At 36.5% G+C, this 15724-nt stretch overlaps 1 protein-coding gene across 1 annotated transcript in view; it reads right to left on the bottom strand.

Moving 5' to 3' along the window:
• The window catches only part of PTPRR (protein tyrosine phosphatase receptor type R), a 269501-nt gene that overhangs the window by 237786 nt on the left and 15991 nt on the right, over positions 1–15724 (bottom strand). Inside the window, exon 2 of the mRNA XM_081248853.1 lies at positions 7801–8099. Coding sequence (XP_081104979.1) covers positions 7801–8099 — 299 coding nt within the window. The remainder of the gene's footprint in view (positions 1–7800; positions 8100–15724) is intronic.

Raw genomic sequence — 15724 nt, 5'->3', positions numbered from 1 at the left:
GTCCTGCTAACTTCTTTGGCTGCTTTAAATATTTCCCTTGCTTGAGATTTAAGGTCTATGGAACATGCATAATTTGGCCAAGTGCAAAAAATAGATCCCATATTATAATTATATAGAGAGTTCATAAAGAAAGTAGCTTCCCTTAAGATAAGCTCTCTAAATTCTCTCAATATTATTAAGTAGGTAGTTGCAATGAAAAAAAATACTCTATTTGATATATTCAACATTTATTTCTCCTTCTCAGAATTAGTTGCCTTAACTTACTGAATGTGTTGGGAATATGTCAATACATAAAACTGTAAAATCTATTACACAATGGAATTTTTAGCAGCTCATAAAAGTGATGCTATATAAAGATAGTTAATGACATGGAGAAGTGTCCATAATATAAACTAAGTAAAAAAAACTATAAAACCTTATGCATGCAGATTGCATATTTTTATAAAAAATAGTCTACATCAACATATATATATAAAAGACCACAAAGATACATATATCAAGATGACATTGTTATCTAACAGTTAAGGATTATTTTTACTTCCTCCTTTTCCTTTGCTATATTTCTAAATATTCTGAAACTCTATGAAAATATATTCCTTTTGGAGTTAAAATAAAAACATTACTAAATATCCAATGTCCAATTAGTATGATCATTAAACCAGTTCTCTTAAGACATCAGTCATCCTAATGTTGGGTCTAATTATGCAAAACAAACAGATGTACTGCGTGGTCCAGTGTTGAAACTTCACATAGACATTGTCTAAGCTTGACCTCTAGCATTTCCAGAATGTGTTCCAGCATCCTCCTTGCTGCTTTAGTAGCTAGAAATGTAGAAAAGCAACAGATGGTGACAGTTGTGACTGTCAGGATGCCAAGCTCAAGAATGGAATTTCTACTTCAAGATGATTTTGCAGGGGTACAATAATATCTGGAGAATCTAAACACAAAGCTTTCCAAAATGCAAACGTTTGGGATTTAAAAAGAAAGGTGATTATGTAAGAAGCTCTTATAGTTTAACATTAAGCCTTTAGGTTAAGAAAAGAGTAGAAAGTTAACCAGATACCTGAAGTAGATTACAGAATTTCTTCTTCTAGACTTTCTTAAAGTGAAATCTAATTTGACATCATAATTCATTTTTTATGATGATCTATAAGATGGTCATTATAGGTCTTTCACCTTTTAACCTCCGACTCCAACATGAACACCTAGCTATCGATGACTGTATTTTCAGAGCATGAGAATCTACATTATCATTAGCTTACATAGAATATAATTCATAAAGTTAAATTTTCTGTTGGGAAAATTTACAATACTTTCCCAAAGCAAACCAAAAAATTAACTTACATTAAAAATTACATTAAAAATTAATATGTTTGAGTTTTTTTTTTTTTTTTTTTTTTTTTTTTTTTTTTTTGCGGTAGGCGGGCCTCTCACTGTTGTGGCCTCTCCCGTTGCAGAGCACAGGCTCCGGACGCGCAGGCTCAGCAGCCATGGCTCACGGGCCCAGCCGCTCTGCGGCACGTGGGATCTTCCCAGACCGGGGCACGAACCCGTGTCCCCTGCATCGGCAGGCGGACTCTCAACCACTGCGCCACCAGGGAAGCCCTATGTTTGAGTTTTGAAGTCACACAAATCTGAATTTGAATTCTGTCTCTAGCACTTTTTTTTTTGGATCCCCGACTCTACTAATTTTTTTTTTAAACATCTTTATTGGAGTATAATTGCTGTACAATGGTGTGTTAGTTGCTGCTGTATAACAAAGTGAATCACCTATACGTAGACATATATCCCCATATACCCTCCCTCTTGCATCTCCCTCCCACCCTCACTATCCCACCCCTCTAGGTCATTGCAAAGCACAGAGCTGATCTGCCTCTAGCACTTTTTATTAAGCGATTAACCTGGAGAAAGTTATTGATTTGGGGCCTTGATTTATTTTGTCTGTAAATTGTCATCTAATCATGAGGGTTTTTTTTTAATGCTCAAATGTTCTTTGTTGACACAATTTCTTCCACCTTTACAATATATGACACAATTTCAGTAGCCATATGGTTTCAGCACACAGCTACCTCTCCTGAAGTTTATAAGAGGTCCTTAAATCCTCATGTTCCCTGAACATTATAGGTAGAAGTGCATAACAAGCAATGGCATAATACAAAGATTCTCCAGTTTTGCTTTGAAGACTGTGACACCTAAACTCCAAGATAGTCCCCAATGATCCCTGCCTCCTGGTATTCATACCCTCTGCAGTCCCCTCCCCATGAGTGTGGGCGAGACCTAGCAACTCATTTCTAATGAATAGAATACAGTGAAAATGATGGTGTGTGACTTGAAGATGAGGTCATACATGGCACTGTGGTGTCTCTCTCTCCTCACATATTCTGGGGGAAGCCATGTCTGAGCAGTCCTGTGGAGAGGTCCACGTGTTGAAGAACTGAAGCCTCCTGCCAATAGCCATGTGAGCGAGCTTGGAAGTGAATCCTTCAGCTTAGTCAAGTCTTCAAAGACTTAGCCCTGCCTGACAGCTTGACTGCAGTAAGCCCTGAGGCAGAACTACACAACTAATCTGCTCCCAGATTCCTGACCTTCAGAAACTATGTGAAATAAGAAATAGTCCTGCTAGATGTTGAGGTAATATGTTATGCAACAATAGACAAGAAATACACAGACCAAATCCAAAATGATAAAGGTGGCAGGGTCTACAGAAAAAAATGCCATTTTCAAGGAAGACAGGAAAGAAGTTTCTAAAATATAACTACATTTATTTGAAAATGTAGTTTGAAAATCAAGGAAAAGAACTACACATTTGATTGTTTTAATAAAAGTACTACCATATTAAAACATGGCAGAGATTTTTCTCTCAGGCTTTTATATTCATTCCTTCCAGGAACTTGGGTCTAGTGTCCCAGGACTGCATTGAAACACATCAGAGTCACATCCTACATTGCAGTAGACTTGTGTCTGATATCCATGTAGTATTTTGGACTTGGTATTTACTATATGGCCCCGAATACCCTTGACACATAATAATTCATAATTTTCCCAAAGCCTGCATTTGCTTCCCAAGTTCTGTGAGTTTGCCCACCACAAGCAACTCACTTAGCCTATGTACTAATGTAGCTTTTCTGGTCCCCACCACATAAGAAGTCACTATCAAGAAGTATACAGGTTACAGTGGTTTTCACAAATTTGAAACATTCTTGGGATAAAATATCCTGGGTCCAACAGATTGCCCTAAATCACAGTCCTCATAGGCAAATAGTCTGGGTGTTAGGACACAGCCCAGGTACCTTAATTTTCTCCTGTGTCAGAGTGAATCTGCTGCCTTTTGGGGCCACTGTCAGAGTTTAGAGTATGACTTTAGTCACCCATGTTTTTGTATAAGAATCATATTCTTGAGGCCAAGTTGTAAGCTGTCATATCCTCATTATTTCTTGAAGGGGTTATCATGTCTTAGTAAAAACTGCAGTCTAGATCTCTGCTTTAGTATACATTTAGCTGCTATCTGGGGTCTATTCTGCCTTTGGTTGTTAATAGTGTCCCAGTTTTTATTCAGGTAACCTCCCCTCTCATAAACAGATTATGGGTTTTTAGGGATGCTCTCGGGGTGAGGCATATGGTTTAGGTTTGAAATAATTTGCCTTATTTTATCACCTGGCCACAAACTGTTCAGGGATGAAGTAAGTAATTAACTTAAATTGGTCTATAGGGATGCTCAGGATATTACTGACAGTTGTGAAAGACTCATTCTTTCCCACTGAATATGAACCTCCAAGGATAAAACTCCAGGAGTTTCAGGAAACCATGATAAGATGAAAAGAGACAGAATCAGTCTGAGAATAAAGTCACTCCATGGAAAGCAGAGATGGGAGATTGATCCTGGCCAATTATTTGAGCCCTCGATCAAACTATACCTAAAGCTAGATATACTACAGAAGTGTTGTTATTTGAACCATGAAATGTTCTTTAGTTCTGATTGGGTTCTTGTCACTTGCTACAAAATATTCTTAACCATTAAGCCTTCCCTGACATGGAAGAATTCCAGGGGTAGTTATACAGCTTAAACTCACCTTTTGGGACATTCACTATACTAATACAAAATTATGATTAAACTAATTTGTCTATTAAAAAACAATTATTTATCCACATCACATAACACACTAAATGCTACAAAATTTATTTACTGTAGCAAAGAAATAAGAAGGCAAGACTTTCAAAGCCCTTCAGATCACATCTAGGAATTACCTGTTTACCTGCAAGATGAAACTCAAAAACCTGGTCAACAGCAGAACCAAGTTGAGGAGAGGCATAAACCAGAGCTCAGGATGTAACTGAAACACAGAGTTATCCAGAGCTTTTGGCTTTAATGGTCTTTGAAATCAACCACTTGATAAAAATCTTTACAAAGAATGTTTCGTGTCAAAAAACAAGAGAATGTCTGTCTGGGTGATGGTCTGGGTGAGCAAGACAAGAAGCTTCAGGATTCTAGGAATCTCACAGCCACCATTTCAGGCTCTTGGAGACTCCCCATCATCTTCTCATGTGCTCACAGAAGTCTTCCCACTGCCCCCAAAACTGCCACTATATCTTCTCTTTTCTCCTCCTTTCTCCTTCTCCCTCTCTTCCCTCCTTCCCTCCCTCCATCCCTCCCTTCCTTCCTCTCCTGTCCCCTTCCCTTTCCCCTTCCCTTCCCTCCCCTCCCATCCTTCTCCTCCCCTTTCCTTCCTCATCCTCCTCCTCTTCTTCCACCTTTCCTCCTATTCCTTCCCTTTATTTTCCTTCCTTCAAGGAAAGGAGTAATCCATAATCTCCCCATCCTTTATATTCCAAAGCCTACTTATTCCCCAGTTCTCTCATACTTTGCCCAAGCTAAAATGTTCTTCACCCAGCAACCTATGCTGAACTTGCTGAACTGGAAAAGCCTGCATCTGCTTCCACTCTACCATTTTCCCTCACACCCCAGGGTTCCCTCCTTCCTAAAGTGGTAGACTTGTGGCCTGATGTATATTGATGGAATTCTCAGCACACATTTGGTTAAAGCCATTTTTTTTTCTCCTACCACAGCCTTGACCTTGAGGACATTTCATATTCCCTGTGTATTGCATTTGTACAAAAATCTTAATAACAGCTTCTTAATTGAACCTCTGGAACATAATTAGAATGTTTTGGGATAAACATTCTAATTGTGCTGTCCTCTCCTTGGAATAAATAAACTGCATATTTTCCTGACTCTAAAAGAAAGAAGATAAAGGAAAAAATTCATCTGTGGACAAATGTTCTCATGAAATGCTTTGTGCCAGAAATTGGGAATCAGGAAAGGATGAGGGATACATGCATCTTTCATGTTCCTGTTAAATTTTTAATTTTAAAACTCATGGCTTTGATGATGTCAGAAACAAGTGAGAGAGAGAGAAACAAGTGATCTCTCCTCTGAGCTAGGAAGATTTAAAAGTTATGTACTTGTATATTTTGGAAGTTGGGAGTGGCTTTTTACTCTGGCTAAAAGAAAAAATCACAATAATTTCCCCAATTCAGGAAATGAATACTCATTAATACTGCTCATTTTGGTATAAATTAAGCCACAAAATAATTCTTTGGTACCACAAGAATTCTTTTGGTACCATATATTACACACACACACATAACAAACACATATCAATTACTCCACCAAAATCATTTAGCAGCTGAAATATATCCCTTTCATCATGTATGTTCCATTCCTAAATCTCTTTTCTGTAAAGCATGAACATTCAAACCCACTGATACTTGGTTAAATGTTGACCCTCTGCCTTTTTGAGTAAGCTGAAAATTATTGATTTATTTAAAAATAACTCCACTTCCCTGGTTTTCCTACTAAATCACCATGTGCATAAGTAATGTAAGTGGATTACAGGAAACATTAGCACTAGCAATGGTTGTTGCAAGCCACCAGTGCCATGGCACCATTAGAGACTAGATCAAGAGAGGTTAGGGAAGGCTAATGCCGCAAAATCGCCCATTGCGTTCATGTCATCATCACCCAAAAGAAAAAGCACAGCTTCTTCATGAATCTCCAAACCACAAATGAGCTAAAAGTGAAATGACCTGCCAGAGTTCCTCACTGATGCCTTTTATTCTCCATAATATTAAATTAACTATACAGTACATGACATTATAAGATAGAACAAACCTCTTGATCCATAACTCACAGTGACTCTAAGAGTTGATGATATGGGTGGATGATGGTCACTAGAGGAAATATCTCTCCTGAGCCTGAGCATTAGCACACGCATATCCATATACAGCGACATTATTAACATCATTTGTCTTCACTCAATAGACAGAGTGCATGGCTTTCACCTTCAGAACATCTGTTACTCATGTAAATGCAGAAAATTTGTTCAAGTATTTCAGGAGGCCAAATGACCCACATATTTTCTCATAACAAGAGCTCATCTTATGTTCTCTATTTATGATTTTTATTGGCTTACCAACATTTCTCCCCAGACATTTCCCAAGCAAAACTAGGGACTCCATTTCACTTGTGGATGCCCCAAATGATGGGTATTTCTAGATACCCCGAACGATGGCCAGATCATAATAAATATTGAATGGATGCTAGTTGAAAACATCAATGAATGGATCTTTGATTCTCAATACTAAGTGTTCTATATGTAGTAGATAAAAAAAATAAAGAAAAGGGAAAAAGCTTATTAATTTTAATTACATTAGGTTTATAGAGAGGTTGCCAAAATGCAAACATGGTTTCATTGAATCATCTTGCCTTAAAAGTCAACACATTTGGTTATGGTTGGGGGCAGAAATGCAATTAACAACCATTTAGCTACTGACTTGTAGTTTTAATGTGGATCCTCCTATTGTAATTTTTTTTTTTTTTTTTTGCTATACGCGGGCCTCTCACTGTTGTGGCCCCTCCCGTTGCAGAGCACAGGCTCCGTATGCGCAGGCTCAGCGGCCATGGCTCACGGGCCCAGCCGCTCCGCGGCATGTGGGATCTTCCCGGACCGGGGCACGAACCCGTGTCCCCTGCATCGGCAGGCGGACTCTCAACCACTGCGCCACCAGGGAAGCCCTCCTATTGTAATTTTAAACTCGAGAGGGACTATAGTCCAAACAGTGTGTCAACCTTAACATGTGTTTAAACTATGATACTTCCACAAATTGGGAACCTCTGGCCTGGTTACATACCCTAAGAATAAAAAAATGGACCCATTACATCACCTTGATTAATAAAAGGTGATGCTTGTTCAGTGATATTAGGAATATTATCCATCAATTACTTCCAAACCATCTTATCTACTCCAGTTATAGAAAACTCTCCTCCCTGTACATCACTCTCTCCCTTTCAGGGTCTCTTCATTTCTTGTAATTTGAGTCAAGTGACCAGAAGATCTTTAATAAGTACTATTTATTTACATAAACTGAGACTCAGGCCTATCTGCTTAAAACAGATTATCATAGAAGTCAGGAGGCTCCATACAGGATATGATTCAACATAACTGTAAGGACTTCCTGAAGCAATTTTTTGTTCAAATTATTAAACACCTACTATGCACCTTGCATTGTGCTGTGTAGAGAAGATACAGACAAGGTTTCTTATTTTATGGGCTTACGTTCAAGAGGAAGCCAACAGATAATAATCAAGTAACAAAAAAGAAATACCAGAGAATAAGAAGTGCTATCGTAAATAGTCATTGAGATCCAATGATAACTATTCACCATTAGGTTTTGTTTGTTTGTTTTAAAGTATCAACCACACAGGAAACCATCAGATGAGCATCAGTTAAATGCAATACTTACCACCACAATCACATTTGCTGCTGGGATTGGAAGGTTTTCCACTTCAAGGTCTTGACCAGCCATGGCCAGCAGATTGAGAGATGGGTCATATGCAGGTCTAGGAAATGCTGAATTAACAATTTGGTGGCGTTTGCTTATTTGAGCTTTAGAAGAGGAATGGTAGCTATGTTTCTGTATCTTTTGTGGAGCTATATCCAGGCTCTTCTCAATGTCTTGTGAATGGTGATAAATAAAAGCTGGCTTCCCACTCTTCTTCTGATGAATTGCCAAAAAGTGATCATTATTTCTTGAAAGGCACCCTGAAAGGGGGAAGAAACAGAAATGAAAATCAAAGACCTTATTCAGTAAGTTGAATAGAATATCTGATAAAGAGAATTACTGGTTCTTAGGAAGCTTTAAGGCTTGTGAAGGATTTAGATCAGTTCATCTCCATTTTTGTCCCTGCTCCATTATCCCCGACAAAGAGAACACACTTGGTGGTATGGAGGCATCTCAGAGACTTTGGGTGGACAGAAGTGGGTATAGTTGAAAAAGTTCTATTTAAAAGATATTCTAATGCCTCTTTTAGTTAGGAATTTCCTCCTTTATCTAAGCTCATGGTCGTAATACCCCGTTGAGCATCTCTTCTTGGATGCCCTAACTGTTCCTCAAATGACAAGCATTTATATCATATTCAAGCTTTCTTCCCTTTAATCAATAGCATTTCACACAATTCTTATTTTATACTTCTTTTATCCTACTTATAATCAATGTGCAATTTTTAAGATACTTATAGACTATTTTAAGCTGACTAAGGGCAGGAATCTGAGTATACGCATTGTGGTAGCAACTTCCAGTTGTGTAATGATATCCATTCTCTCCTTCTTACTTAGTAATATGGTCATCTAGATAAAGTAGTACATGCTCCTTTATTTCTTCTGTTAGGTAAATATCCACTAACTTGAATAACTTTTTCCTATTTGTCATTGGCCACAGGAGGAAACATATAACATACACATGTGAGTCAAAAGTATATCACTAGGTCAAACACCAATTAGAAAAGTAAATTTAAGACCTTCTGTATAAGATGATAAGCAGATTGAATAGATCACAACATAGTAATGCCACCCACACTGTCCTAGCAACCCTAGGCACCACAGATTTTCCCTGGGTATGCCTATGGCAACAATAGTTGTACAAGTGCTGTCCTTAGACGATTACTTCCCTCCTTTTATAAGAATTCTGGGGTGCCTAGAATTCTTACTGAATATTTATAGTAGAGGAATTGCTAGTTTTTACAGCTTTTTCCATCCATCGAGCCTCTGTGACCAGTATATATTTCTAGCACCTTCAGCAATCCTGTCTTACCAGTATGCTGTCAAATTTCACTTAGAGATAGGAAGACAGGTTATTTTTTCAGTCAGCTCAAGTGCTTTCACCATGATGTAATAGTTTGGAAATCATTGGGTCCCAGGGACTTTAGGCTTTTACAGCATTCAAATCACAAATACATTTCACGTGAATTCTGAGATAGTCATATTGGGTTGGCCAAAGAGTTCGTTTGGGTTTTTCCTTAAGGTGTTACAGAAAACCTGAACGAAAATTTTGGCCAACCCAAGAGAAACTAGTCCTCATGTCTTCAATCCTGAGCACGCTGAATTGACTGTAACTTAAAAAAGAAAAAAAATCAAGCTACCATAATTTGCCAAAGATGATGATTGGACAGTGTGACCTTGAAATGACTGTAAACTTTGTTTCTCTGAATGAAATAAGAATTCCTCAGATTTGGTAATGACATTGTCATTAGGAACATATTTAAATGAATATGGTCCTTCACTGTTAATATTCTTTCAGTTTTATTAATGGAGAATAGTACTAAAATATTTTAGATGTATATTAACTTTCTGACCACAAATGTTTGTTTAGTATTTTACTAAAAGTAATTCACTAAATGATACTATAGTGCCCTACAGCATTTCTATACTACAGGTGAAGTTTCCTCTCTCCCCTATTAAAGGACTGAGTCTGACATTGTGAAGAGTAACAATGAAATGGTCATCTTGGGGTTAAGAAATAGAGCACACATATTATTTTTATCCTAGTTGACTTTTTAAATACTCCTCATTTAAAGATGGTCTCTTGTTTCAGGAAAGGCATACTGCATACTTGAATGAATTTGGGTGTTTCACCTGAGGGAATGGCTCTCCTACCAAAAAGAGGAATCTATAACATTCAGTAGCATGGCAACTGTATCTAACATGATAGTGCTATCGAAATAGTCATGTTAATAAAAATTAACATGCAAAAAATGCTTGCAAGATTCGGAAAACCAAAAAAACCCATAGTGGGGGATGGCGAAGAATTTCACTAGGAAAGAGAAGCAGCTCAGAAGGTCAGAGAATGCAGATTTATGAGGAAGGGAAAAATGAATGGAGAACTGAGAAAATTACAGTTATCTTCAACCTTTCTTTTTATATGATGTCAATCACAGAAAACCTTTTCAGAGCCACCTTATGTAAATAGAATAGGTGAGTCCAACTAACAAATGTCTCTTGTGCTAAAATTGGCCTACAGGGAAAGGTAAAAAAATCTAATTTTAAGTGCAGTTGAAACACAACTAAAATTTCCCAGCCCTATCCAGTCATATACGTGAAAGGACTTAGTCCTGCTTTGTCCTTGAGTAATGAGAACCAAGATGGCAGCACAATATTAGGAACCCCACCATAGCTATTAGGTAAGAAAAAGTTTTCCAAAGTGTTGTGCTTAGATCCCTACATCAGAATTATCTAGGATATTAAGATGCAGATTCACAGATCTTAGCCTAGAACTACCATAGCAGACCTCTGGATATGTAGCCTACAAATCTGGATTTCTAATTGAAATTTTCTCACATTCCAACCCTGAAGTTGAGGACCACCAAGCTAGTATCTGGAATAAGTTTTATTTTTTCTGTCTTCAAACATTACCCCTCTATCATCACCTCCTTCACTTTGACATTATAAATATACTCAAGTAAACATTTTGGAAATGTTAAGATTGAGATGTCTATTAAATATCAAAGTGGAGATGTTGAATTAGAAATTTAATAAATGTTTAGTTCATGGTTGGAGAGAGAGAGAGATTTGTGTCATCCAATGCAGATAAAATTTAAAGTCAAGTGACTGGAGATTGATTGAGAAGAGAAGAGTATATAGGACAGAACACCTGGTAGAATTACAATATTTAGTGTCAAGGAGCTGAGTGAAATGGAGCCAGCAAAGATAAATGAGAAGGAATGGTAGTAAAGTAGGAGGAAAACCAAGAAATAGTAGTTCATAGAAGATTAAGAAAAAAAATGTTTTAGAACCTGTATGCATTATAAGGTCTTAGACAGAAGCAACTGAAAAATCAATCTTATAGTGATGTCTCTAGAAACTAGAACATAAATGGAATTTCCACGTGTTTCCATGCAAGCTAAGTCACACTGAAGACACACTCATAGACTTAAAAAATTACAAGGTACATGGTGACTATTGCCATGAGAGATGGTCAGAAGATGGAGAAGTAGGAAGATTCTTATCTAAGAAAGAATAAATAAAAGAGAAAAATAAAGGGGCCTTCAAAATAAGTTAATTAAAACATCCAAAGAGATAAAGAGAAAAATAAGAATAAGGGATTTGAGGAAAAGAGAACAGGCATGTTTCAATCCAAGTGGAAATTGTAGAAATGAAAAATATCACAATTGATGAAATGCAATATATGGGTTAGACAGTAGACTAGACACCACTGAATAGAGAATTGGTAAGTTGGAAAAGTTTCTGTAATAATTCAGAAAGCAGCACAGAGAAATTAAGAGAGGAGATAAGAAAAAGAAGGTAAGAGATTGTAGTGGACTCTTCGGATGGGACTCTAAGACCCATACCTACTGGCATTCATGCCCATTGAGAGTGAGCAAGGTCTTGCTCTTGACTTACTTCTAACCAACAGGTGATGGGATGTCATTTAGCATTCCTGCTAAAAAAGATGTGACTTCTGTGTTGCTGGGAAATGCCAGCTGACTTTGATGAAGCAAGTTGCCATGTTGGAGTGGTCCATGTGAAGAAGGAGGCTTCTAGCCAAAATCCAGGGAAGAACTGAGGCTCTCAGTTGCAACAACGACTGAGGAACTGAATCCTGCCAGCTATTATGTAAATGAGCTTGGAAGCAAGTCTTTCCTCAGTTGAGTCTTCTCCTAGGAGCCTAGTGCAGGCCAACACTTTAACTGAAGTCTTACGAGACACCTTGAAGCAGAAGTCTCAGTTAAGTCATGGCCAGATTTCTGACTCACAGAAGCTGAGAAATAATAAATATATATTGTTTTAATCTGATAAATTTTAGGGCAATTTGTCATGCAGCAACAGGACACTAATGCAGAAAGACTGAGTGATACTGAGGATAACATGATAGGTTGTAAAATACCTTTAATAGCATTGAAGACATGAAGCATTAGAAAAATTGAACATTTTACAAGATTTAAGGAGGGAAGTGATATTATAAAATTTATATTTCTCAAAAACTACTCTGGCTATACAAGAAAATGGATTGGGAGTAAGCAAGACTAAGTGCAAAGGTACCAGGTAAAATATTTTAGATGACAGGAGAATAGCCCAAACAAGGTGGCAGTAGAGGGACAAAGCAGAGACAAATTCCAGAAGTGTTAAGACATAGGAATTGACCAAAAAAAAAAGGGGGAATAAATTCAGTTATTGAGTTAATGTTGTAGGAAGGAACCAACAGTAGATATTTAAGGATAATTCTATTTCTAGTCAGCAACCCAATGTATGGAGGTGCCCTTTACTGAGACAGAGAAATGTGATTCTGTGGTGCCTACAATATAAAGAAGCAGAAACATCTAGAAAGCAATTATGTTTATGTGGAACTCAGAAGAAAGTTCTGGACTAGAGATAAATACTTAAAAACCATAACCATAGTAATGGAAAACTGAGTGCTTGAGTGATGAGACTGCCTTGTGGAATGAGAAGAATTATGAGTCTGCAGCAAAGACCCAGAGGAGACCACGTTTAAGGAGCAGCTGGAGGATGAAGAAAAATTAGAGATTGTGGAAGTATGGAAGCCATGGGAAGAGTATACCAAGGATCTGTGATTGTCAGTGTCCAGTGTCACTGACAGTCTGAGACTTCAAACAAGACAACCCTGAACACTTACATAGGATTTACTGCTTTAAAATTCATCAGTGGACAGCTGAGCCTGGATATTCAGAGGACCAGATTCAACATGGAAAAGGTTTGGGGACAGCATTCTAGAAGCACAAAGCAAAGCACCCTCCCTGTTGAGTCCTTGAACAAAAGTAAAATAATTTTAAAGGGTTTAAAAGGGTATGAAAGATTCTGAGTCTGGGTAAGATGGAGCAAACACACTCCGCCTTGTCACTTACATTAAACAGAGCTATAAAACCTGAACAAAATGCATAAAAACAGCTATTTGAGAACTCTGGAAAGAAACAGTAGCAGAGGGATTGGGGATGAAGAACAGAATTCAAAATTCCACAACATCATCAGTAAGTTTACCATCTCCCCCTGCCCCCAGTATCCTCTAGCCAACCCATAGTGGACACCAAAGTGCAGACAAAGACATCTCCAGGAGAAAATAAATACAACACCATAATTTGTGGGATGCAGTTGAAGCAGTGCTTAGAGGAAAATTTATAGCATAAATGCTTATATTAGAATCTAAGCTTCCACTTTAAGAAATGAGGGGAAAAAAGAGCAAAATAAATGTAAAGTATACAGAGGAAAGAAATTAAAAAGTTAAAAGCAGAAATAATTACATTGAAAATAGGAAAACAATAGAGAAAAATCAATGAGACAAAAGCTGATTCTTTGAAAAACATCAATAAATTGATAAAACTCTAGCAAGATTGACAAAGAAATACAGAAGACACAAATTACCAAAATCAGATGAAAGAAAATCACTACATACCCAGTAGACATGAAAAGGGTAATAGGAGAATACTATGTACAATCCTTTGCATATACATTCAACAATTTAGATGAAATGACCAATTCCTCAAAACCCACAAACTAAAGAAACTCACCCAAGATGAAATACCTGACCTGAATTGTCCTAAAATTATAAAAGAAATTGAATTCCTACTTAAATTTGTTTTCTGAAAAAGAAATCTTCAGGATCAAATAGTTTCACTGGTAAATTTAAACATTTAAAGAAAAAATTAACTTCAATTCCAAACAACCTCTCCCAGAAAATAGAAGAGAAGGGCACACTCCCCAAATCATTTATGAGGCCAAAATTACTCTGATAACAAAACAAGAAAAAGTCAGTACAAAAAAAAAAAAACCAAACTATAGACTAATTTCACTCATGAATACAGATGCAAAACTCCTTAAGAAAGTATTAGCAAACTGAATGAAGAAATATAAAGGATAATACACCATAACCAAGTAAGGCTTATTCTGGGAATGTAAGGCTGCTTCAATATTTGAAAACCAATCAATGTAATCCATCGTATTGACAGTCTAACAAAGGAAAATCACATCATACCAACTGATGCAGAAAAAGCATTTGACAAAATTCACATCAACGCATAGTAAAAAAGTTAAGCAAACTAGAAATAGAAGGGAACTTCTTCAACCTTGTAAAAGGCACCTGCACAAAACCCCACAGTTAACATTAGGTTTAATGGTGAAAGACTGAATGTTTCCTTCCCTTAAGATAGAGGACAAGGCAAGTATGATACTCTTAAAACTTCTATACAATGCTGTACTGAATGAAAGTCCTAGTTACTGCCATAAAACAAAGAAAAGAAGTAAAAGGCATACATATTGGACAAGAAGAAACAAAATTGTTCTATTTGCAGATAGCATGATTGTCTCTGTATAAAATCCTAAGGAACTCATCAAAATTTTTGTAGATCAGGCGAGTTTAGCAAGTTAATAGAATATAATGTCAACCTATGAAAATCAATGGCATTTTCTAAGCTAGCAATGTACAATTCAAAACTGAAATTTAAACAAATCTACAACAGTTGCAAAAAATAAAATATTTAGGTATAATTCTAACAAAACATGTACAGGATATATATACTGAAAACTACAAAATGCTGAGAAAGTAAAACAAGAAGACCTGAATAAATAGACAGACATACTGTGCTCATGAATTGGAAGACTCTGCATAATGAGGATGTTAATTATCCCTATTACAATGAAAATTCAAGCAGAATTATATATATAGTATGCATAATTATATAAAATACATATTATATATAATTTTATATGTATATAATTATATATATATATATAAGAGGGAGATTGATTCTAAAATAGAATAGCTGAAACAATTTTTAAAATGAAGAATAAAGGTGGCAGAATAATACTGCCCAATTCTGACTTACTGTAAAGCTAATAGTAAGTAATTAGTAATCAATATAGTGTGGTATTAGAAAAGGAAGAGGTACATAAATCAATGGAACAAAATAGAGTTCAAAAATAGATCCTGAAAAAAATGTCATCATTTGATTTTTGACAAAGATGCAAAAACAATAAAAGATAGTCTTTTCAAAATGATATTGGAAGTATAGGACAACTGTTCACAACAAAATGAATCTTTACACAAAATGAATCTTTGAGTTCATACAAAAATGAACTCAAAAAGGATCACAGATTTAAACTTATAATGTATGACTATAAAACTTTTAGTAGAAAATACAGGAGAAAATTTGTATAACTAGGGTTAGGCAAAGAGTTCTTAGATACGACACCAAAATCACAATCCATAAGGGAAAACATTGATAAATTGGACTGCAGCAAAATAAAAAAGTTTTGCTCTGTGAAAGACACTGATAAGAGAATAAAACAGCAAGCATGAGGGAAGGGATGTGGGAACAGATGTATATGTATGACTGATTCACTTTGTTATAAAGCAGAAACTAAAAAAAAAAAAAAAAAAAAAA

The sequence above is a fragment of the Mesoplodon bidens genome, assembly GCF_964165515.1.
Source record: "Mesoplodon bidens genome assembly, chromosome: 11".
NCBI classification, from domain to species: Eukaryota; Metazoa; Chordata; class Mammalia; order Artiodactyla; family Ziphiidae; genus Mesoplodon; species Mesoplodon bidens.
Note: the sequence above shows the minus strand (reverse complement) of the source record. Positions and strands in the feature narration are given on the sequence as shown.